Raw genomic sequence first — 23,933 nt, forward strand, 5'->3', positions numbered from 1 at the left:
AAAAACAAGAGATAGGACAAAACAAAATTGCACTTATCCTACCAACAACCCCCAACCCCATTGCAAGTAGTGCCTACCTATTCACCCACACAGCCTAGCCACAAAAGTGAGATGGTCACTGGGGAAGGGCTTGCAACAGGTGACTGCAGCAATGGGAGAGAGATCCATGGAGACTGGGGGCCAAAGAATGCCGGTCCCTCTGGTGCCACCACTTCCTCGCCCTCCCACACTTACTCAGCACACTTGACACTAATGGGGCGCAGCAACAGAAGGGCAGTGTCTCAGCAGCTTTCTCACTATGAGATGCGGCATGCTAAAACGACTCCTGTTGACCAGACCTGCCTTTGCTTTGCTGTCTTGGGTGCTTTGGTATTAGACTTTGCACTGAACTTGCTCTAGTTTCTGCCTTGCTCTCCTTACTCCGTTAGCACAGTTGCCATGGAGCTTGTTCATTCCTACTTTGTACCTCTCCCCTGGCCCCTATTACTTTGACTCACTCCACTTGAAGAACCGGGTTATTTAAGACCCAGCAGTGCCAGGGACACACCCAAAGTCTTCGGATTCACCTGTCTCGGACTACAGAAACACGGAAACTTCTTGGTGGCGTCAAAGATCAGATTTATTGGCTGCAACCAGAAACAGAGGTCCACGAAGTACAATGGCGTATATTCGTAGGAGACTGCTCAACTTTGCAAAGCAAGTCATCCCTTTTTATACCAAATATTGTGCTTCAGGCAAACATTCCTTATTTACAGTTCAACCAATCACATGTTGCCACAACTTAAGGTATTGCATGACGACAAACCCACCTTTCAATTTCCCAGCCCACCATTAATTATACAGGAAAGCCCAACATTCTTTCTTACAATGGTCAAACGTCACCCATAATAAAAGACCACAACCCATGTCATAAAAGAGGTCATAAAGGAAGAACAGAAACAGATATAGAGCAGGATAAGGCAGGTGTGTGTGCATATCAAACTTTACAACGTCCTGTACTCTGATCCTAAATCTTGATCAGCTCTAGGGCAAGGAACTAGTTCAACCAGGTCAGCTTTAGGCAGCGAGGTCAGTTCGTTCAGGTCATTCAAAAGTCAGCTAAAGTGTACGTGTACTAAAGACTCGCTCGGCCACAGTCATCGGCCTATGTGAGGGCAACCACAAAATGGCTGCCACACACAAAATGGAACCCATGGTTCAGAACGAAATCTCCACATACATGATGATTCTGTAGGTCTAGCATGACGAAATCACTCATACTTGCAGAACTCACCAGTTACGGTTCGCTACTATCCAAATTCGTAACGAAACCATGCTATTTATAAAACGGGTTCAGAATTCACAGAACCACACACTTCAGTAAAGCTTCCCCTGGGGATTCTCTTTCACTGACAACACTCACTTGTACATGCATCAGATTCCAATAGTTCTCAAGGACATTCGGCATCATTTCTCTGAAGTTGGTCAGATTATCCGCGGCATTGCATTCTGGATTAGGTAGTTCACGTGGGAAGTCTGGCAGTGGGGCAGGGGTGAATTCCTTTCAACAAAGAATAATGTCCCATGAGAACATCTTACTGATTATTGCTCTTGTCTCTTCCCTACCGGGAGGATGGAGCACTGGCGTAACGAAAAGTGAGGCGGCCTCCCTGCACGGTACTTAGAGGGGCCCCCTCCAGACTCAATCAGGAGCTCTCGGCCAGAGTGCAGTGCCGAGGGGGCCACTGTGAGCTAGAGCCCCCCCCTCACCGCAGGGGCTGCAGGGGCCTGTGTTACGCCCCTGGGATGGAGGGAGCCTTGCTGTTCAGTCTGAAATACTGGTGAGCTGTGGTCCTTTAAGAAGGTAGGGTGGCGCCTCATCAAATCCAGTCGTGAGAGTACATCTGTCTCTGGCAATCAGGCCTGGACACAAAGGCGCTGATTACAAGTCTGGCAGTCCACGGACCGGCAGACTCATGGGGGCGCGGCAGTGGTGGTCTCAAGACAGCAGAGTTAGGACTCGGGTGTTTGGACCGCCACAGCTGTTAAAAGACTAACAGCCTCATTCTGGAATTTTGAGAGGAATTATCAACAGCAGCGGTCCGTGCAGGTAAGCGCGTGGAGCAGGGCGGGGTTGGGGTGTCGACAGACATCAAAGTAGGATTTACTTATTTATTTAATTTTCCCTGTTCTGCCGTTTGTCGACTCCCCCATCCCGCCCCGCCTCTCCCTATCTTGCTTACCTGCACGGACCGCCGCTGACATCAATGGTGCAGGATGCAGTTTTTTCTCGATGTGGTATTTACTCTCCACTCCAAGTTAAGCACTTCAGAATGGGTAATACCATCAAATTACACACGTACCCTTCTCTAAGCTGCAAAATCAAGCATGCTACGTTTTTTAAGGCACAAATTTAACGAGGTTTTACATGGTGAAATTTGTATGGGGATAAAATGTGCTATTTTCACGCTATTTGCAATCCCGATTTGTGCGCACACTCCGGTTTGAGCTCAAAACACGAATTATCATCCATTTATCTTGTATACAATTGTTTGCGTCCATAACAGCATGCTGCTCTTACCACTGTAAATTTGTGAGCCAACAAGAGCATTTTCCAGGGCAAGGAGGTAATTTCTTATAATAAAAAGCTAGAAAAAATGCAAACACCACAGCAAAGCCCATGATACCATACAGCATGCCTACCACATTTCTGCTGCGAAGACAAAGATCCTGCATTTACATATGATACATTGCTACTATTCACGCGTGAAAGAAAAAGAAAGGTGTGTTTGATGTGGTGTTTTCTGTCATCCAGTACACGGGTTTAAGTATACACATTGTCAAATTATTTACAAGTGTCATGACTTGCCTGTATATCCAGCTGAACAAATGCATGTGGCGTTAGGTCCCTCGCTGTCACAAGTGCCGCCATTTTGACAGCTGATGTTAACACATGGATCTTTGTAGAGTTCACAGTGTCTTCCTGAAAGCAAACATCATGAAAACATGCATTTAGTGTGGGCCGCTATTTCTCAACAGTCTGGTCCTATTCTGTAGAAATTTTAGCAGTTTCCTACAAGTCAACATACATCTTTAGGTATCTCACATTTTGATTTGCATTTTAAAATAACGAAGCAGGATACAAGCTCGTCATATTAGCATAATGAAAGCGCTGAAATTGCTTCGAAACATATAAAAAATACATGTCACATAAAATAGCAATCGCTGACTAAATCGGCCGTGGCAACACATTTGTTTTATTTTATAAGCAACCCCTCATAAAACAAAACACGGAAAAATGCCACCACGTAAACGTGGTTTCATATGCCTGCAATAATTTAAAAAAAAATAAAAAATACATATAATACCAATACAAAAGCATGGTGCTTCCTAGCAGGCCAATCTATTTAGAACAGGTGTAAAAATCCATTTTTTTTTCTAATGCACATCATTGGAGTATTTGATTCTTGTGCCAGAAAGGCATGGTACTATTGGCTATGATTTATTGTAACCTAAAGACATAGTTTAAACATAAGAGAATAAAATATATAAAGATAAAGAATGGAAAGAAAAAAATGGCAAAGTCAATTATTGGCCAACCTGCCCTGGCATTAAAGTGGACCTATTTTAGGGGTACATGACGTTATAATCACGCAAAATGCTGTTGTTCACAGTGCAAGAGAGCCAAAGGCAGAAGTCAGCTGACTCAATGCTCCATGTTATATGCCATGGAAGGCAGAATCAAAAGGAGAATGACAGTTAAACAGACCAATAGATGAAGAGGGCTGACTCAACACCCCCCATGTATGGATATATGATGGGATTACGTATATTTTCTAGAATACATGAGGCTAATGCAACAGCTAAAGCTTTCTCTAGGTCAGGCTTAATAGCTATTTGGTTTAATCTCAATTTTAGAAGATTATGAAACATTTAGAACCTGATTAACAAATGTAAACTAAATTTTTGTGTCAGTTTACAAGGTTTTACTATTTACAAACCAATGTTACAAGTAATATCTTCATGATTGCGGAGTCTCCGCATTCGTGGCAGAGACTTTGCGCATAAAAAGATAGGAAGGTCGTAAAGATTCTACTCGTAAATTCGTTCGTAAATAACAAAAAAAGGTAAATTTACACCAAAGCATAAGTTTACCTTTGTGAATCAGGCCCTTAGTTAATACAAGTGTGCTAGTATTGGCAATGCGTAGGGATCTCTATCCACTGGTGTGGACCCCAGATATCTGTGTATGCCTTCATTAGGTGTCCCCAATGAGATTGAGACCTGAATGTTCCATCTTATCTGTCGGCTCATCCCTGTCGTAAGACAGAGGCTCACCCCATGCCTCGCGGCAATGGGCTTATAGCCAAGAAGATGATGGCAGACATTTTATATTTAATCTTTTTGAAGGTTCCAGGGTCAGGTCAGACTTCTCCACAGCTATGTGCCAATTTTAATTTATTTGATAGCCTTTGGCTTAAAGAATGCAGAGGCTAGTTAACAGGTCTATAGGAGCCCTAAAAATGTCACTGTCACCTATAGAGAGGATGGCATTGCTGTCTTTGGTGCAGCATGTGAGGATCATCTATTTCATGGTGGGTATGTTCTGCAGACACTCCAGAAAGTCATACTGCCCATCCGGGCCAGTCAATAGCCGATGTTAAAGGGATGTTTTGTTGGCCCTGTCCACTAAGAGGACAGTTGTAAGATACAGCCTCTCCTTGAAAAAGGAGCCCATAGTGAAATGGGATCCTGCATGTCAATTTGGGATGGAAGGAGTGGCACTTGCCATATCTGGCTTGTTCTTTGGTGCCCCTTGCACTGCTCTGGCTATCCCTGGGCCCAGGAATCTTGAAGGCAGAGGCCGCAACAGCAGTCAAAAGGTCTGTTAGTTTTATAACAACTCCCTTTTCTAGCATATCAACACCAAACAGGACAGAATGTGACAAGGAGTCAATTATTTGATGTAAATTGTTGCAAATAGCGCATGACTATTTCGCAACCCTTGGTATTCTGGCGAATTGACCTCGAGGACGGCCATTCTCTCAGAACTAATGCCCAGGCCAGAGGCGTCCAATGCCCCACTGGGTATTATGTGAGTAATATGAGTTTTGTGGTACCTTTAACTCATTTGACCTTGAAGAGGCACCTCAGGAAGGTTAAGTGGGATTCTGAGTTTCAGAAGGCATATGAGATCATAAAGGAGGCTCCCCGTACAGACACTATACTGAAGGGCTGAGACCACAGTAAGGAGTTCATTGCCAAGGCAAATGCATGTATCCCTGGAAAGGGGGGCTGTGCTAACTAAACTCAGGGAAGATGGCGAGGATCAGTTTGTAACAGTAATTCAAAGCAAAATAAAATGATTTCAGAACAATAACAAATCCTTTAAAACTTCACTTTTACAAAATCATCAACAATACAGGTGCTATTATAATACCAAAATACTTGTTTCTTTATCTCTTTATACAGCCGTGCTAACATCAGGGTAGACATTTGTAATTTAACTGCAGGGATGGGGTAAGGTGCCCAATTATTTCCTGCTCCCTCTCTAAAGGAGTCACAGACAAATGTTTTAAGGTATCTTGTTTGCTATACATGATCTGATCCACATAATTGCAAATACCGAATATTCCTAATTAACAGTTAGAACTAGATCTCTGTAATCTCTCTGATTCACATGCACATATATGTTGTCATCAAGACAAATGGGCAGGTGCACACGCTCGTGCACACACACACCCCCACGCACCCCCCCACCACGCACACACACACGCACACACTTCATAATGTGAGGTGCTGGTCCATAAGGATCATTAAGACACAAATAACATCCACTTTTTCTAAAAAAAATGTTGTTCTGACCCCATTAATGTTTACAGGTTGAATCACTTCTTCATAACTCATGAAATTATAACAATAAAGTGTAATGTACAGTTTTCTGACAAACTTTACCGAGTACACACTTCAGACTGTTCTTTCTTGCAGTCTGATATTAAGGACAGCCAAAAAAAGAAAGCACAAGGTGATTCATCTTCATTTGAATAATGCAGAAATATTCCTGACCTTCCTCCATCTGCACACCATTTGCCTGTAAAGGAATATCGGTGCAATAGCTCTGGTTTCATTATAAAACAGATAGAACTTAAATGCTTGGGTAATTTTATGCTCAAGGTAAGACATACCAACTTTATTTCGCTTGCTTCCCAGAGCCTCTGGGGTATAATAAAAAATCATGCATTCCAGTAGTTTCAAGGATATCTTTCACATATTTTAACTTTTCACGGTTATGAGTGCCTGACATTTAAATATGTGGGAGTGAGAATTGTAGGACAAAGATAGATCATCTATAAGATAATGTTAGGCACCTATTAATACGATGGAGGACCAGGACTAAATTCTGGAAAACGCTGCCCTTCTCCGTGGCTGGTAAAGTGGCCGTCTCTAAGATGGACCCGCTACCGGGGATCCTTAATATGTTTGTAGCACTGCCAACTAAGGTGCCCAGAGACATATTTTGATTAGTAGATCGAATGCTGGTGGAATTAATATGGGGATCTTCAAGCCCCAAGGTTGCATTAGTAAAATTGAAACTGCTGATGTGGAACTAGGTTTGGCAGCATCTGATTATGAAATATAGCATATTGCCATGCAATTGCAATGGATAGAAGGTGGATGAATGAGAGCCTGACAGGAGCGGTAATGGCTAGTACCGACACTCCACCTTTGATAGACCTTGCCACTATCCTATTGGGAAGAAATGGGTGAAAAAGATCCAGCCAATGAGTTTAGCGACAATTGACGAGTTTGCGAAGATGTCTTAATCTGACCAAAAACATAACATCATTATGTCCCAGAGTCCCCCTGGTGGGTTTAATGGCGTTAAAACAAGGGCAATTGAGTAGGGCTGCATAGATGGGAACACCACAGACTACTACAAGTGGCAGGCTTAATGGTGGGCTGCACTGTGAGAACTTTTCAGGACCTGCCTGAAGATTTTGAGATCCCCTCAAGGCATTTCTGGCTATATGGAGCAATTAGCGCGGTCATATGCAAGATGTGGGGATACACAGGGACTGTCACTTTTGTGCACCATAACGGGCAGAACAAACGTGGCGTCACAATTTTATTGAGCTATATTGCAACTGGCAAAAAGGACACTAAATTAACGAAAAAGTGAATGGGAAGGGGACATAGGGTGAAAGACGGAAAACTCAGAATGAGAAGATTTATTGTTCTCTATTGCTAGAATCTCCAGAGACCCAAAGTTTAAATTGATTCAGCTTACATTTTTTGCATAGAATAATTTTAACACCTTGGCAAATAAATAAAAATCACATCATTGCGCAGGCGTGTTACCAAAGATGTAATAGAAGAGATGCACATTCTCTCCGCATGGTAAGGGATTGTCCTCATATGAGGGATCTTTGCTAACACTTTCTAGATTTGGTTAAAACTATCCCAAACAGACAAGTAAATTATACGGTGCATGCCAATTGTCAATATTTCCTTTGGATTCACAACATTAATTTTGAGTACAAATACAGACTGGTTTTGTGGGTCAAGTTTCAATTGTGATATTTCCAAGATTCATCTTTAATTATGGGGTTCCCTTAAGTCAAACCCCCTTGTGTGATGATCGAGCAAGGGAGTTGGGGAGAATATGTTGATGAATAGTAAATAGGTAAGAGATAGGACATGCACAGAGACCAATGATTAGAAAGATATGTGGTGAAGTTTGCTCATAAGTTCTGTAGAACGACTTTGGGAAGTAAAGTTATTTTATATCTATGATAAAGACAACTATAAACGTTTAAATGTGAAATAAACGTTGTGTATGAAAAATGGTTATGAATACCTGGGTCCCTATTATAGTAAGGGCCCTGGACGGACAACAGGTATGTGAGCCTGTTTTATGCACCCCTGGGACACAATTGGGTATTACTTTCCCGAAGTCCAGGAGGAACATGCCATTTTATATATCTGCCCAAGCGGGTTCTCACTCCTAACCCAGAGCACAGCTTATGAGAATGTTTCTATCACTTATGAGCTTATCCATTATCAGCATCAATATTCCATGTACTGCCAAAAATTGTAAGTCCATTATTTTATTTCTTGATTCTTTGTTGTGAATAAACACGTAAGATGAATATATTGTTATACAGCTTCTAGTGCCTCAGGTATGCTCATCCAAGCCTTTGCCCGGGCACGTGGCAAAAACATAAAGCATTCATAGTTGTAGTCATTGTTCACAAATCACCCAATGCATTTCGGGCTATCATTGAGCCCTTCTTCCGGGGTTTACTACAAATAGAAAAAAACGTTAATCAGAATAAGATCGTCTGGACATCATTCCATCACATATACATTTGCCATACTAACAGGTCGATACTCTATGTTTTCCCCGTGCTTTCCCTCTACACAAGCGGAACTGTACTCCTCCCGCTATTATACCTAAAAAACGTTAGCAACAATTATCACTGGTGTTACTGATGTTTAAACCACCTTTAAGTCCCCTCCCGTAAGACCACCCAGAACAGTGTTTCAGTCATGTCATAAATTGCTAAAACAGTAACCCGTACCTTTCACATGTCCGTTACGTCTATTCGCGCTAAAATCCATTTCCTCAATTCGAGACTGAAAAACTAACAACGGACTTCCTGTACCAGTTTTAAACCAACATAATGTTACCCCGCCTCCAGTAGTTAACCTATCGCTCCTGCCCTGTAGTTGTTACTGACCTCTCATGCCTACATGTCCCATAAACCATCTAATCAGATAGCTCGCAGCCCTCAACTACGTAAAAAACTTCCTGTACTATCGTTCTTGGAAGGTAACAATAAACGTTTCAATTGTGTACCCCGCCCTCCCTTACGATGTCAAATTATAGCACGATTCCTATTATACCAAATAGCATGTATCCTTAGCCTGTACATACATAAATGCTTAGTGTTTGATGGTAAAAACAGTGTTCAAAAATGGAAAAATACAATGCAATAGTTTGTGTCCATGAAATCAAATGCTGGCTCATGCTCTCTTCAATAAACTCGAATGTTCATCTCACGTGTATTGCGTTACGTGTTTATACCGATTAATCCAATGTTTTCCATTTTGCGGGTGCATCTAGCTTGTCGGGTAGACAAAAAATGAATCATTATCAAGGGAGGTTGCTGTGCACACCTGTTAATCCACATCATTTGCTTTCTTCAACTTTAAAGTTTATTTGCGTGCTTCGTGGGTGCCGTGATCTACCCGAGGTCACGGTGCAAAGTTAAACATCCAAACAGAAGACAAAACGGAGATGTGAAAGGTACGGGTTACTGTTTTAGCAATTTATGACATGACTGAAACACTGTCCTGGGTGGCCTTACGGGAGGGGACTTAAAGGTGGTTTAAACATCAGTAACACCAGTGATAATTGTTGCTAAAGTTTTTTAGGTATAATAGCGGGAGGAGTACAGTTCCGCTTGTGCAGAGGGAAAGTACGGGGAAAACATAGAGTATCAAACTGTTAGTTCTGATTAACGTTTTTTCTATTTGTAGTAAACCCCTGAAGAAGGGCTTAATGATAGCACAAAATGCATTGGGTGATTTGTGAACAATGACTACAACTATGAATGCTTTATGTTTTTGCCACGTGCCCGGGCAAAGGCTTGGATGAGCATACCCGAGGCACTAGAAGCTGTATAAAAACATATTCATTTTACGTGTTTATTCACAACAAAGAATCAAGAAATAAAATAATGGACTTACAATTTTTGGCAGTACATGGATTATTGATGCTGATAATGGATAAGCTCATAAGTGATAGAAACATTCTCATAAGCTGTGCTCTGGGTTACGAGTGAGAACCCGCTTCTGTTTGGATATTGTCTGAAAGGGCCTGAAAGTTAATTCCAGAGGTGATAGTTCCTATCTTTTTGTTCGGGAATGCATGACTTGATAATTGCAGCCTAAATTACCTATATGCCTGATTGCTGGCCCATCAGCTCTAGAATCCAAGAGGACTGAGTGGGTCAGAAAGAACTGAAGAAGAAGCACCAGGAATCTGAGACCCAAGTGGTTAAATGGCTATTCTAAGCCAGTTTAGGAAGAGCTGAGTAGTGTCTGTTGAAACTAGCCCAGTGTTGTGCTGGCCACAGGCTGACAACTCTGAAGAAAAGTTCTCAGTTAAGAATCCCTACAATTCCATTTTTTAGGGATCCAAAATCTGCAAAACCCCAAGTGTTTCATGATGGTTTCACCACCACAAAACTCTACTGGAACAAGACCCTATGTTGATCTATTAAAGAGTGCACATATTCATAAATACATATAGTTAGTTTTACTTTTGAGCTAATTCAATGGTACACCAACTTTTACCACAACATTTACAAGCCTATTTTGAGTATGTTATAGGGTCTTGCCCCGCTATCTACCACCATCTTCCACTGAAGAAGTTTGATCTTCATGACACTCACAGCACTAGAACTGATGGAGTAAAGCTGACTAGAGTGTTCAGTTACAGTGGATCATTTGACGACTGGAGGTGACCCTGGAGCCTGGAGTCTGCCCCTTCATCCAGGTCCCACTTAAATGACCCATCACAAATATTAGACATTTTATTTGCATTTTCTAAGTTCTGCATGCACTTACAATAGCCACGTTGACTTCCATTATATGATGCTTGTTTCCGGTCCAGGGAAGACATGGCTTGGCAGTTCGGGTTGGACTATTCCCATGAGGCACAGGGTCAGACTGATTTGCATATGGCCATGTCTGAACTGGGGTGGCAGAGTGAGCTAAAGAATGATGATGGATTAAACCCAGATCAGTTGACTGGGGGTGAGTGCTTGCAATGTTCAACACTCCGTCCATCATCCCCTTTGGTTTTGCTTTGTTCGCCCTAAGTTGGCAGGGTATGCCCAGACGTGGGTCCCTTGCTCACTTTGCCACTGGATTCAAGCAAGACTGGCTGATGATGGCTGATTAGCCAGAAACCGGTCCCAGGATGCTTATTTCCGGTCCAGGGAAGACATGGCTTGGCAGTTTGGGCTGGACTGTTCCCATGAAGCACAGGGTCAGACTAATTTGCATATGGCCATGTCTGATCTGGGGTGGCGGAGTGAGCTAAAGAATGATGATGGATTATACCCAGATCAGTTGACTGGGGGTGAGTGCTTGCAATGTTCAACACTTCGTCCAGCATCCCCTTTGGTTTTGCTTTGCTCTGGTTGAGGTGCCGTCATAAGGGGTGTCTTAGTGGTTGTCCTTGAGTGCATGGGTGATGAGGGGCGACTTTGGCCACAGAGATCGGGGTCTCTCATAGTCCTGAATGTTGCAGTAGTGGGCCAGCCGATGCTGAACTACTGGTCTCCGTGCACCGGGGTGAAATCCTTAATTGGAGGCCCGTGTCTCTTGAACTTTAAAGTTTTACTTTTAAAAAAGAGACATACTACATGAACAATACAACTTAGACTCCAGTGTTCCGATCCTATACATATTACAATATGGCAATATGGGCATTTGCTGTCGCCCAGACCTCCCCCTTCACATATACAATGCTTTAAAAGACATAATTTAATCCAAATTGACAGCAGAATTAGTCAGTAAACAGGAGGCATAGGGCCCCCAGACGTCCATTGGCCGTCAGGCCAATTGGAGCTCCTCTACACAGGTTTCTATTTGAGCCTTACAATACGCCATATCTTGAAGCCATTCCACATATTTAGGGGCCTATCTTCCGCCCCAGAATATTTACACTCTATATTTGGCAAGCAGCAATGACACTGATATAAATTTCCGGTTAATAGGTTGAAGGCCCAATAGGCACACCCTGGGGGTACACTCAACGTGTTCCGCTATAATACCTGATATGGTTTGCATGATTTGCAACTAGTAGTGGGTCACAATACCGTGCCCAATGCAGAAAATTTGCCGCCTCAGTCCCACAGTGTATGCAAGAAGCGTCCCACTCCCGCAACCCAAATCTGTGCAACTGAAGGGAAGAATAGTATGCCTGCTGGAAATATTCAAAGTGTATGTTTCTCAGGTTACAATTAGATGTGAACCTACCCAGCAGAACCCAGCAAAATTCCCAATTAGCCTGCGTCAATGGGCTGTCCATGACAGCATTCTACTTGACCAATCCAGTGTCGATAAACCCATCCTTTTCACATTGAGATGCATTGTATAGTTTGAGGATGAGTTTTTTATGATCTGCGCCTGAGAGCAAGATCTGCAGGGAACCAAGTGGAGTTGGCTCTTGCAGAAAGGAAGGGTATAGTGCTCTCATGGCCATTCTCAGTCTATGATATACAAGGGGAGCCTTAATTCCAGTGTTTGGGGACGCTTGCTGCTGCCAACGACTCCTGGGTCGGTTCAATCGCCGTGAGGGGAACAGCTTTCTCTGGCTTGTAGCGCCGCCGCCGCGAGGGCAGGGACTTTAATCCCCAGTTGCCCCGGCGGCCACGGCGCGCGAGTGACGCCATCAGAGCGCCTGGAGCCGCGTAAAAACCGAGGAGCGCCGAGCGCTCAGTGGGAGCCTTTATTCCAGTGTTTGGGGACGCTTGCTGCTGCCAACGACTCCTGGGTCCGTTCAATCGCCATGAGGGGAACGGCTTTCTCTGGCTTGTAGCGCCGCCGCCGCGAGGGCAGGGACTTCAATCCCCAGGTGCCCCGGCGGCCACGGCGCGCGAGTGACGCCATCAGAGCGCCCGGAGGCACGTGAAAACCGAGGAACGCCTCTCGCCCCGCGAGTCGCGTGCGGGAGCGACCGGGCGAAGCCCGGGCCAAGGGCGGGCCCGTTTAAGCCCGTTCAAGACCGGATAAAGACGGGACGGGCCACCCCCCTTTATTCCATCCCGAGGGATTGCATTGTGAGTACTTCACTGCTTCCTATTGATTTACTGCCTTTATTATGCCCCCAAAGGAGTCCAGAGGTAGAGTGGACAATGATAATCTCACAGGAACAATGGACCAGTTCATAACCAGGGTAAATTGTGTGATAGACCAGGGGATCACGCTGATGGAACGTCGTGTATCCCAGGATCTAATGATCGCCAGAAGGTCCTCGATGGGGCATATTGCCAATGCACGGACTCCTGTTCAACCAGGCCAAACTTGTGGTATTGGTGCACTAGCAATTCTAGAATCCCCGATCATACATCTACCACCTCCAGACACTAATCATGTTTCCTCTGGGGACCAGTCCACGGTCTCTGAATCATTGTTGATGTCTCCCCACAAGTTACCATTTGTGCCTAGCACCGTAGAGGAGCATAACACCAGACAATTACGTGTGAGACACTCAGGGGCTATTCCTAAGTATAAGCAAGGGTTGTCTAATAACAATGGTGGGAAGAGAAAGAAAGCACCGCAAAAGACTAGAGTAATTCCCGCTACAGGAAAGCCCGCTGCGGATGCCTCGGAATTTGAAGTTACACCCGTAGCTGAACCAACCCCCTTTCGAAAGGAACCACAAGCTGCAAGTGGGGGGACAAACCCGACTGTAAGGGCAGAGTTGATGGACCCTATGTTGACTAATCTATGCGACACTATCAGACTTCTCCTTCGCCCAGTAGAGGATAGACTTAGCAGAATCGAACAACACTTAGAAAAAATGGAGTTCGATCTCAGGGGAATTACTGATATCTCAAAAAAGGATGTTCCATTCAAGGTTGCTCACCCACTAGAAAAAGTGAGAGGGGGGAATACCCCGGCTGTCTCGAGGGACCCGCTGACGTTGTCCACAGTCCATCAGGCACCAGTTACAGCCTCCGGCAAAGATACAGCTGCAGCTGCTGTTAGTAAATCATGTCAGCATAACATACCTCAACTCAGCGAGGGTAGAGGGGTCCCTATAGCTCAGGTTCCCAGGGATAAAAGTATTTTCAATCTACCCCCGGAAGTTTGTCCATTTGTGGTAGTTCTTGCAGGGGTCCCGGAACTGGGTAAGCACGAAGTTGAATCTCCCCCAGCATTGAGGAACAGGGTCGCCCATTGGCTGAATAAAAACAGACCATTGCCACCACATATAGTGTGTAAAATATTGATGGTCCAGAGGGTGCCATGGGTGGGACATCTGGCTAAGAATATAAGGGGGGATTGTGTCTTGGTCAATTTTAATGACCCGAGAACGGTTGAGTATATCTGTAACTGGAGATATCCCAGCCCAGGAGTTACCATTCGCCCTCTCCCACTGAACTACTTCTATCCCCCAGGCCACTTTACCTCAGCAGCGGATGGGTGGACACTAGTGCAGCGAAATGGGAGGGGGATCCACCAGGGGGGATGGTCTAAGCCTCTGTTTTCTTTAAACCAAACCCCTATCCAAAATCGATTCAGCTGTTTGGAGGCTGTCGATTGACTTCAGGTTCGAGAAGGAGTACCAACTAGTTCTTCTGCCCCCACAGTTAGCTGTACTCTTGGCCCTCCCGCCCTACCCCAGTCTCCGGGTTCTGAAATACTAACTTTTGTCTCACCTCCTCAGAGGGTTAAAAACATTAATGGCCAGGTCTCAGATCAATCCTCAAGTGTTTTAATCCCTTGTAAAGGTCTCACCAGTAATCTTAGACTCATCTCATGGAATGTTGCAGGCTTACGTAATAAGCTTTCATACCGGACTGGAATGATTTTATTGATGGATATGATCTATGTCTATTTCAGGAAACATGGTGCCTTGAACCTTTGTACAAGCCTGGTTTCTCTTGTTTTTATGTACCTGCTACCTCGTCTGGCCGAGGTCGCCCATCTGGAGGACTCATGGTTTGGATTAGGGCAGAGCTTAATCTCAAGATTTTTCATCGTTCATGTACCTCACCAGATGTAATGAGACTCTCTCTCAAGGGCAACAAGGGAAATATTACTTGGGAACTCTTTAATATATATGCTAGAGGCACCCAAGGGGGGGCTAAATCTTCCACCATTTCTGTCCTTTCTGAAATGCTCCTTTCTTGTCCTTCTGATCCTTTGTATTGGTCACCGGCGATCTAAATTGCTCATTTGAGCCCTTGGCAATGGAAGACATTTTAGGAATTTATGAGGAGGATGCCAGATGGGGCATTCCCTCCTTGTCGCTTACGCCAGTGAAGAAATGGTCGCTGGTGGTCATTCAAATGAATGCCTTAATGCTAGAATTTGGGCTAAGAGCTGTAAATGGCCGTACGTCCTCTGACGTAACGGGAGCAAATACATACAATAGGGTCTCCTGTCAAAGTAGAATTGATTATATATTGGTAGATAGGAGGTCATGGAAGTTTGTGGTTGATATGATCATTATACCATCAATAGACAGTGATCATAACCCCTTGTCCCTTACAATGTTGGAAATGTGGGAAAGGTAGGTGGACAATTCTATTACTGGATCGGGAATGCTAAAAAAGGCAGTCCTACCTTCTAACTGTAATAGGTTCCTCAAATGGCCAAAGTTTATTTTGAATGAGCAAAGATTAAGTACCCTAGGTGAAATACTTAGTGACCAGACTATAAGGCTTTCTGCAGCATGTAAGAAAGAGGCTGGGTCCGTTGCAGCAGAAACTATCTATGTTGACACTATAGATATGATTGGCACTTTGTTTGTAGACTCCAGCAAAAAGCGCCCGATGAGTGCCAAGCCAGTACAGAAGTGGTTTGACAAAACTATAGATTAAAAAAAAAACAGTCTGATTCTTGTTATTAAAACCAATAACCCTGTTGTGGTTCGGCTGGCAAGAATGCAGTATAGACAAGCGATCCTAAATGCAAAGAGGGGTTGGGAGGATTCACATTGGGACAGTCTAAAAATAGCTAGCCAGTCCAAGAATGGCGAGCTCTTTTGGGCTTTAGTGAGAAGATCTAACGGTTGCGATTCGGACCAAATCCCCAATCATATACCCGACAGGGAGTGGTCTGAGCACTGTAGGAAGCTTTATGGAGAGGATGACGAAACAGGTAGTATAGGACCCCTAAGCGGCTTCATGGTAGCTGCCCCTGCTCAGGGTACCTTCCCTAGGATAGAGAAGAAAGAGATGGTGGCTGCTATTAATAAGATTGTACCCGCTAAGGCCCCGGGACAAGATGGCATACCGGGCGACCTATTTAGAGCTAACGTTGAGGAATGGGCCACCTTTTTTGTATTCCTCACTAATGCCTTGCTGGAAGGTTCACCGGTCCCATACTCTTGTAAGGGGGCCGAAGTAATCCCCATTTATAAGAAGGGTTCCAGGGGGGACCCTGCCAACTATCGGTCAATAAGTCTTATAGACGCTGGACAGAAGTTGGTTGGTAGAGTTCTCCTGGAGAGGATCCTTTCATGGGCGGAAGAAAATAATATCATCTCACAGTTCCAGGCGGGCTTTAGGGCTTGCACAAGCACGATAGACCAGGCATTTAGGTTGGCACTCTTGCATTGGAAGGTGTTTACCATTGGCAAAGGCGGCCTTTATTTGGCGTTCATTGACTTAAAGACCGCCTTTGACCTGGTCCCCCGAGACCGCCTATGGCTGGTCCTGCAGGAGATGGGGATCCCTCCGCCCATTTTGAACCTCCTGGCCCGTATGCACGATGGAAACTACGCCCGCATTAGATGGGGATCACAGGAGCAAAAAACTGATAAAATTCCTGTGAGTAGAGGCGTCCGCCAGGGATGCGTACTGGCACCCACACTATTTACGCTTTTTGTGAACGGCGTAGTCTCCTTTCTGCTTGAAATTAATGCTGACGCCTCGGTCCTGGCAGGTGATAAAGTCCCCGCATTACTTTTTGCGGACGATACGCTGTTAGTATCAAAAACTCCTGCAGGGTTACAGAAGCTGTTGGATCGCTTCTGCTTGTTTTGTAAGATGAGGGTTCGTGTCATTAACACCTCCAAAACTAAGCTTCTCTATTTCAACCCAAGCAGATAGTCTAGATTTACTTTGGCTCTTGATGGGGTGCCACTGGAGTGCGTTAAAGAGTTTGATTATCTGGGGATCAGAATTTCCAATTCAAATGGCAGTTACATATTGATAAAATGGCCCTAAACCACAAACGGGTAGTAGGAGTATTAGGGCGGGAACATCGTGCGTCCACCACTAGGCCCATTGCTCCTGCTCTGGAAATTTATGCTGCTAAAGCCGTAGGCTGTGCCCTATATGGAGCAGAACTCTGGGGCTTTGGATGTGTAGACGTGCTAGTCACTTGATAAAACAAGTTCTTTAGGGAGCTTCTCTCACTCCCGAGGGGCAACCCAACTAAGCCACTTTTGAGTGATCTGGGTCACCGCTCAATTAAGGACCTAGTCACTCTGCGTCCTCTCTTATATTGGGCCCGGTTATGGCGTACGCCAGAGCTTTCCAAGTATGCCGAGGGCCTAAGAGAGGTCATAAACCTCCAAGGATCCCACAAGATCGGATGGTTAACTAATATAAGGAAGCTTCTCTTGGCCACTGGCCTTTTAACTGCTTGGGAGTCTGGGGCAGTGTTATCAAAGGTAGAAACCAAGAGAGCCTTCTGGGCATGGGTTGACGACCAAGAGCAGAGGGACCCAAACCAAGGCAGGCTGACTGAGGTATTTCATCAACACAAGCATACACATCGCCTGGAGCCCTATCTGGACTTTATCACAAAGCCGAGAGACAGGACTCTTTTTATCCAGTTCAGGATGGGTGCCCTTCCTCTTTGTGATCGTACCAACAAATGGAAGCCCCCGCACCAAACGAACGCGGATTGTCCAAACTGCGCAGGTGTCGCTGAAAATATCCCTCACCTTTTCTTCATCTGCCCAGCCTACACAAAACCCAGATTGAAATGGCTTAAACCTGTGTGCCTGCAGCTTGAAACTAGGGACCACTCTGTTGCACTTAGAATACTTAAGGCTGATCCTAGTACAACTCTAGCCTGTGGGGTGGCTAAATTCTTAAGCTGGGCATGGTTGATCAGACGAAAGGCTTTATAAAGAATTTGTATAATTAACTGTTTTTAAACACTCGCAAAGCTGTTAAAGTTTAATAAATTTTTTATCTACCCATTGTAAAAAAGTCTTTTAGATGAAATTCTTTTTTAATGTATTTATTATGAACTGTGTTTTTAATTTGTAAATGTGCTTTTATGATATTAAATATCGAAATAAAGCTTTGTTGACTTGATATACAAATATACAAAGGACCGAGTGACATCCCGATCCCAAGAAGGTCAGTGAGTGGAACATAAGATACTCTAGGGAGAGTGTTGCCCATCACTTGCAATCCTGCCTCCTGTAGTATAGCAAGTGCTCCAGGCTCTCGAGTGACCGATAGGGATGGATGATACAACAATGGCAGTACTGGGGCATACAGTGGATTTTTAGCCGCTTGTGTGGCATGTGCCTGCCAGGCTCTCATTGTGCTGTGCATTTGCCATGGGAGTGTATGGTGATATGGCTTTGAGAAGGATGGGATAAGCTGCATCATGCGCGACTGCAGTTTATAGCAAATAATGCTGAGGTTGGTACCAGTAGTTTGCAAAGTGAGCTTGTGCGCACAGATAATTAGTGTCCCCTGAGTGCAATGAATCTGAACTCTGATAGCTCTTCTGGATCCAGCCGACACAGGTGCAACTTTTGGCTATCTCGGATTTATCCTCTTGTGCCCCGGGCGACTAGTAGTGACAAAACTTCTGCGGTGACTACCAACTTGTCAGTTTGGACTTTTTCAGCTTTTGTGTCACTGGAGCTGGTTCCAGGGAATCTGGTGGCTGATCCTTGGAGTCACTGCAGTGGGTGAGGGCTGGGAACCAACTTCTCCCTGAGCCAGAGGCTGCAGGCACAGTCTACACTTTACTAGCCCAAAGTGCAGCAGGTGCAGTCCTATACTAGCCCTACAGTGCAGCTTCTCTTCGTGTAGTTTCAATGGCAGCAGAGCAGTCCTTATTTGGTACTTTTTTCGATTCCAGTGTGATCTGAGTAGTAGGGTGCCATATTGATCTCAGGAAAGAGCCCCAAGAGGACCATGCGTTCACCAGCCAATAGGCTACTGGATCCCCTCCCTGTGAGTGACAGTTTTCCAGCAATGTGTGACATCTGGCTATCCCCAAGTGGCCCATTCTTGCCCCTTTCAAGATGGCACAATGCTTCCTTAGTCGTCAGGAGCATGGTAGTCCACCCTGGAGGCGTGACTACCAGTGGGCTACACACCCACTGGAAAACCCGTTTGGGAACAGGTTTTCCCTCTATGGTTCTGTCTCCTAATTGTCTGCAGGAACAAAAGGCATCCTGCTCAGGGGTGTTGTCACTGTCGGCCCTTCAAAGGCGGCTTCCCCTTTGAAGCTCGCCTTTTGGACTAGCATCCCGAGTGGCCATCCTGGGATAAGAGCTAACAACCTCTGCATCAACTTCCTTTGTTCCTGGATCTGGGAGTCGCTCACACATCCCCCAGGTGGGCAGAAAGCTCACTGTGTGACAGGGCCTTGAAATGAAATGAAATGAAATGAAAAAGGTTCTTAATAAAGCGCACTGTGACCAAGCGGCTTCCTGGCGCTAGAGGTAAAGAAAACTGAGGGAGATGGGAGAAGCCAGAAGTGATTAGCAGGGATAAGCAATAGAAAACAGATGGGTTTTTAGGGCCCTGCGGAATTGGGAGTAGACAGTGATGGATCTTATTGAGGCTACTGGACTAGCTGGAGTGCAGAGTGGCAACTTTCTAAAAGTTTAACTTTAATGGGGACAATAAGTTCAACCTGGGCGTCAGGTAGGGTTTAACACCATGAATATTTTGATACCATATATGACCCAATTAGGTAGTCCCATTCAGAGTTTAGTCAGGCTCAGGTGCCAGCCAGAAACCCTGTGTTAGCCAATGAGACAACAAACCTTTACAAGGCAAAAATACAATTTGGAAGTGCTAATGCTAAGACTTATGAAAAATATATGTCTAACAATATAATGTTCCCTGCTATAGGGCTCTGTAGGGGAGACTTTCATATATCATTAGGGGAAGTGGTGGCTTTGCCAATAGTTGGAATTGCAATGTCAAACTAGCAGTGTAAATACTGCCTCTCCAGTCTGCAGTGGCAAGTTGGGATCCATGTTGTCCTTTGTTACACAGTGCTGCAGCTGTGAGTGGACATTTCCTTACAAGCCCTGGGTATCATATACTAGGGACTTATAAGTAAGTCAGAACTTGCCAATTGGGTACTTCAAATTCACATATACTTTTGTAATGGGCTAGAAAACTGCCACTGAGGTCTGGTTAGCTTGCCTTAGTGTACTCTCAGAGTTGTAAAACCAGCAACTAGTATTTCACACGTGGGAAAAAGTTGGGGGAAGCCTGCAAAAGCCTGTTTCCTTACAGGGTTTACTTTTTAAATGCAAAAAATTACTCTGGTGCACAGGAAGCCTCTTTTTGTGTTTTGATATGATATGATATGATATAATTTTTATAGAGCGCACTAAAACCCTCAGGTATCAAAGCGCTATTGCAAGACAGACTAGTCAACCAAATCAGACCAACCAAGAAATCAGCAAGCTATAGTGAAAAAAGCAAGGTTGAGGACTTTTTGCATTTTTTGCCTGGGTTTTGTATGCCTTGAATGAAAGAATCAGGCAGTAAAAGTCTGTTTTTCAAAGTCCACTCTAAATAGGGCAGGCCTTCCGATGTTCAGAAAGTGGTGACCACTGCCAATGAGCTTCCACTGGCAGTACCATGTAATGCTCCACGGAACACAAATTTGATAGAGCAAGATACCCACTAGTTTTTGGTGGATGTATCAGATAGAACTCTAAAGGTGAGATGTAGGTCACCAAATACTGGTCGGTAACGGCCGATTTCGGCCGTTACCGACCGGTATTTGGTGATTGAGATGTAGGGGGCCTTAAATTTACCGATTCGGTATATTTACAGAATCGGTATATTTACCGATTGTGTAAATTACCGAATCGGTAAATTTACTGAATCTCAAGTTTGTGATGTAGGTGGCACTGAAAACAGTGCCACCGGCCCTTAAGAATTCGTTATTTACCGTGACATACTATGTCATGGTAAATAACGGATTCCGGTGTACATGCACATCTGTGCATGTACACCTGTGCCATATGGCACACATACATGCCCTATGGGCATGTATGTGTGCCACATGACACACAAGCCAGAATCAGGGGTGCAACTGGGTGTCAAAGTGAGACCCTGTCCCCCTTGCAAATTTGGTAATTTTACCGAATCGGTATTTACGGATTCGGTAATTGACATTGATTCCTATGGGCCTCAAGGCCCATAGGAATCAATGGCAATTACAGAATCGGTAAATACCGATTCATTAATTACCGAATCATACCGATTCAGTAATTAATTCGGTAAAATTACCTACATCCTGATTGCCAGTTCTTAAATACCGAATCGGTATGATTCGGTATTTAAGAATCGGCAATCTGGGATTACCTACATCGGGCCCTAAATGTGGTCCTGAGTTTAGTTTATGTGATGAATACAAAGATAAAACCACTCTAATTCATTATTTAGCTGTTTAAAATATGTCCTGCTTTAATTTCGAAGGAACACAATAGCAAAACCAAACAATACCTTTATTCTTGACATTCAAGTTAAATGTATTATTGATATGCAATGCCAATAAACTTCCTCATATAGTGGCAGGTATTCACCCACTGTGCCACACAGTATAAGTAGTGGCCTAATAGCGTTACATAATATCATTTGCACCCAATTATGATTTAATAGTGAAACCACTTTTTTGACCCCTTCAATGACATGTTAAAACTGCTTAACCCCTTCGACGCTCATGACGAGCTGGGCTCGTCATGGCGTAGCCTCCTCGCACGCTCATGACGAGCCCAGCTCGTCATGTAAAGTGCGATATAAAAAATCTCAGCGTACGAGCGGAATTCCGCCCGCACGCATGCGGTTAAACAAAAGCAAAATATATTGAGGAAAACACGAAGGAGTTTGGTGGAATGCAATCAAAAGTCTCAGCAACTGACAATTACTCGTGTCCCTTTCAATGTTTTTTCACCCACTAGGCAACATCAGACTGAGACAAGTCATACGCAGATCAATCTTGGTGATACTTCAATAGGACCAGACGAGCCTAAACTGCCAGGCCCCATCCTTTCTGAATGGAAACTCAGGCAACCCCAGACAAGTTTTGGCTTTTTAGGCCTCATCAGTGAGGTATACCTTGAGTCAGGTGACAAATTGTACATGGGACTCACTGTGCTGCAGGACTCAAACAAAACCTTTGCCCATTACTATCTGGAATGTATAATTGCACTTACAAATATGCAAAGGCATGCAATAACAGAGGGACAGAGAGGGGTGGGGGGGAGAGGTAACTATTTTGCCAATCTTAATACTTCCTAGCCCCTTCTATGAGGCACAATCAGTTCACTTTCTGGAGAGGAGGTTTGCGTGATGGGATGCAGTAATACCCAAAAAACAGTGCCTGCCAGAAGCCACGATAAAATCACCTAAGGTACTTGCCCCCAGATGCATCAACAACCCAATTTGCGATTTCTTAATAGCGAAAAATACTGATCCGCTATTAAGGAATTGCAAAATGGAATGCATCAAGAAATCACTTACAAAATAGCGATTTCTTAGAATTCCTTAATTGCGACTCGCAAATTGCGAGTCGCAATTAAGGAATACCTCCCCATTCATTCTTATGGGCCTAGAGGCCCATAGAAACGAATGGGAAGACAATCTCAATTTGCGAATTGAGATCGCGATTTCAAGGGTGCAGGGGTGTCCAAAGGACACCCTGTTGCACCCCTGAAATTGATATGTGCACATATGTTGCGCACACACATACCCTAACATGCCCTTAGGGCATGTGTGTGCGCAACATGAAACTTTGAAAAATGCACTTTAGTGCATTTTTCAAAGTTTTTGTAAATTACCATGAAGTTGTACTTCATGGTAATTTGCGTGCCCTATTAGCGATTTCGCTATTTTAAAAACTTTCATGCATTGCATTTAAGGAATCTCAATTTGAGATTCCTTAAATGCAAATAATCGCAATTTAGCGATTTCTAAAATTGTGATTTTTGCATTTGGGATGATGCATCCCAAATGCAAAAATACCGCTTGCAAAGGGGCAGATTCTGAGAATCTGCCCCTTTGCGAGCGGATTTTTGTTTGATGAATCTGGGCCATATTTCAGTGACCATGGCCTACTTCCATGTTCAGACACTCGAAGCTTTATCTTTAAAACAGACCATAATTATAAGCTGTGAAAACAATTAAGACCCACCTCTTCCTTAACCAAAACTTGAGTTGCCCTTCTGATGATTTAGTTGGACAATAAACTACATTGATGAAGTGCATACTACTTATAAATGAAATTACACAACTGCATCACAATTACCTATGCATTTGTAAAATTACATCCCATTATGCACCATTGGACCGTCCAGTGACCCCATAATCTGCTGCTTAATGCCTGGCCCTTTTGATCCATCAGGCTCTTTAACTCGCTGCTTAATATTCACAACCATTTTGCAGCTAGTAAGATTACATTCATCAAGATCTGGGGAGCTTGGAATGGCTACAGGGGGATATATGTACTCCACCAAGTGTTGGCGAGGAAACAATAGCGTTGGTGCCCCAGTGACCCTCACTGTTATCCTAAATGTATTCTGATATATGGAAATGTATAATTAATCACTGTGAAAGAGATGTATGTCACCTGATGCTTTTTCTTTTGTTTACACTAATAAAAAGATTTAAAAAAAAAAAAGATTTCATTCATGGCCTGAATCACATTTAGCACTTATAAAATCAGGACTACAAGCCCCAGAATTCAAAGAAAAAAACCTGGAGTGAAGCAGCTCATCACGGTAAACAACCTTTACAACGCAACTTTTACATCGCAGAGCCTTTACAACGCAACCATTACAACGCAAACTATTACAACGCATTGCTCTGGGGGGCGCTCTAGGATAGGGAATAGGTTAATTTACTATCCAATAACCTTCCCTAGTGTCCACGGGGACTGGAGTTGGAATAGTAAATTAAACTATTCACTATCCA

At 44.1% G+C, this 23,933-nt stretch overlaps 1 protein-coding gene across 1 annotated transcript in view; it reads right to left on the reverse strand.

Moving 5' to 3' along the window:
* The window catches only part of DNER (delta/notch like EGF repeat containing), a 1,147,135-nt gene that overhangs the window by 109,225 nt on the left and 1,013,977 nt on the right, over nucleotides 1–23,933 (reverse strand). Inside the window, exon 10 of the mRNA XM_078668148.1 lies at nucleotides 2,849–2,962. Coding sequence (XP_078524274.1) covers nucleotides 2,849–2,962 — 114 coding nt within the window. The remainder of the gene's footprint in view (nucleotides 1–2,848; nucleotides 2,963–23,933) is intronic.

The sequence above is a fragment of the Lissotriton helveticus genome, chromosome 11 (genome assembly GCF_964261635.1).
Source record: "Lissotriton helveticus chromosome 11, aLisHel1.1, whole genome shotgun sequence".
Taxonomy (NCBI): Eukaryota; Metazoa; Chordata; class Amphibia; order Caudata; family Salamandridae; genus Lissotriton; species Lissotriton helveticus.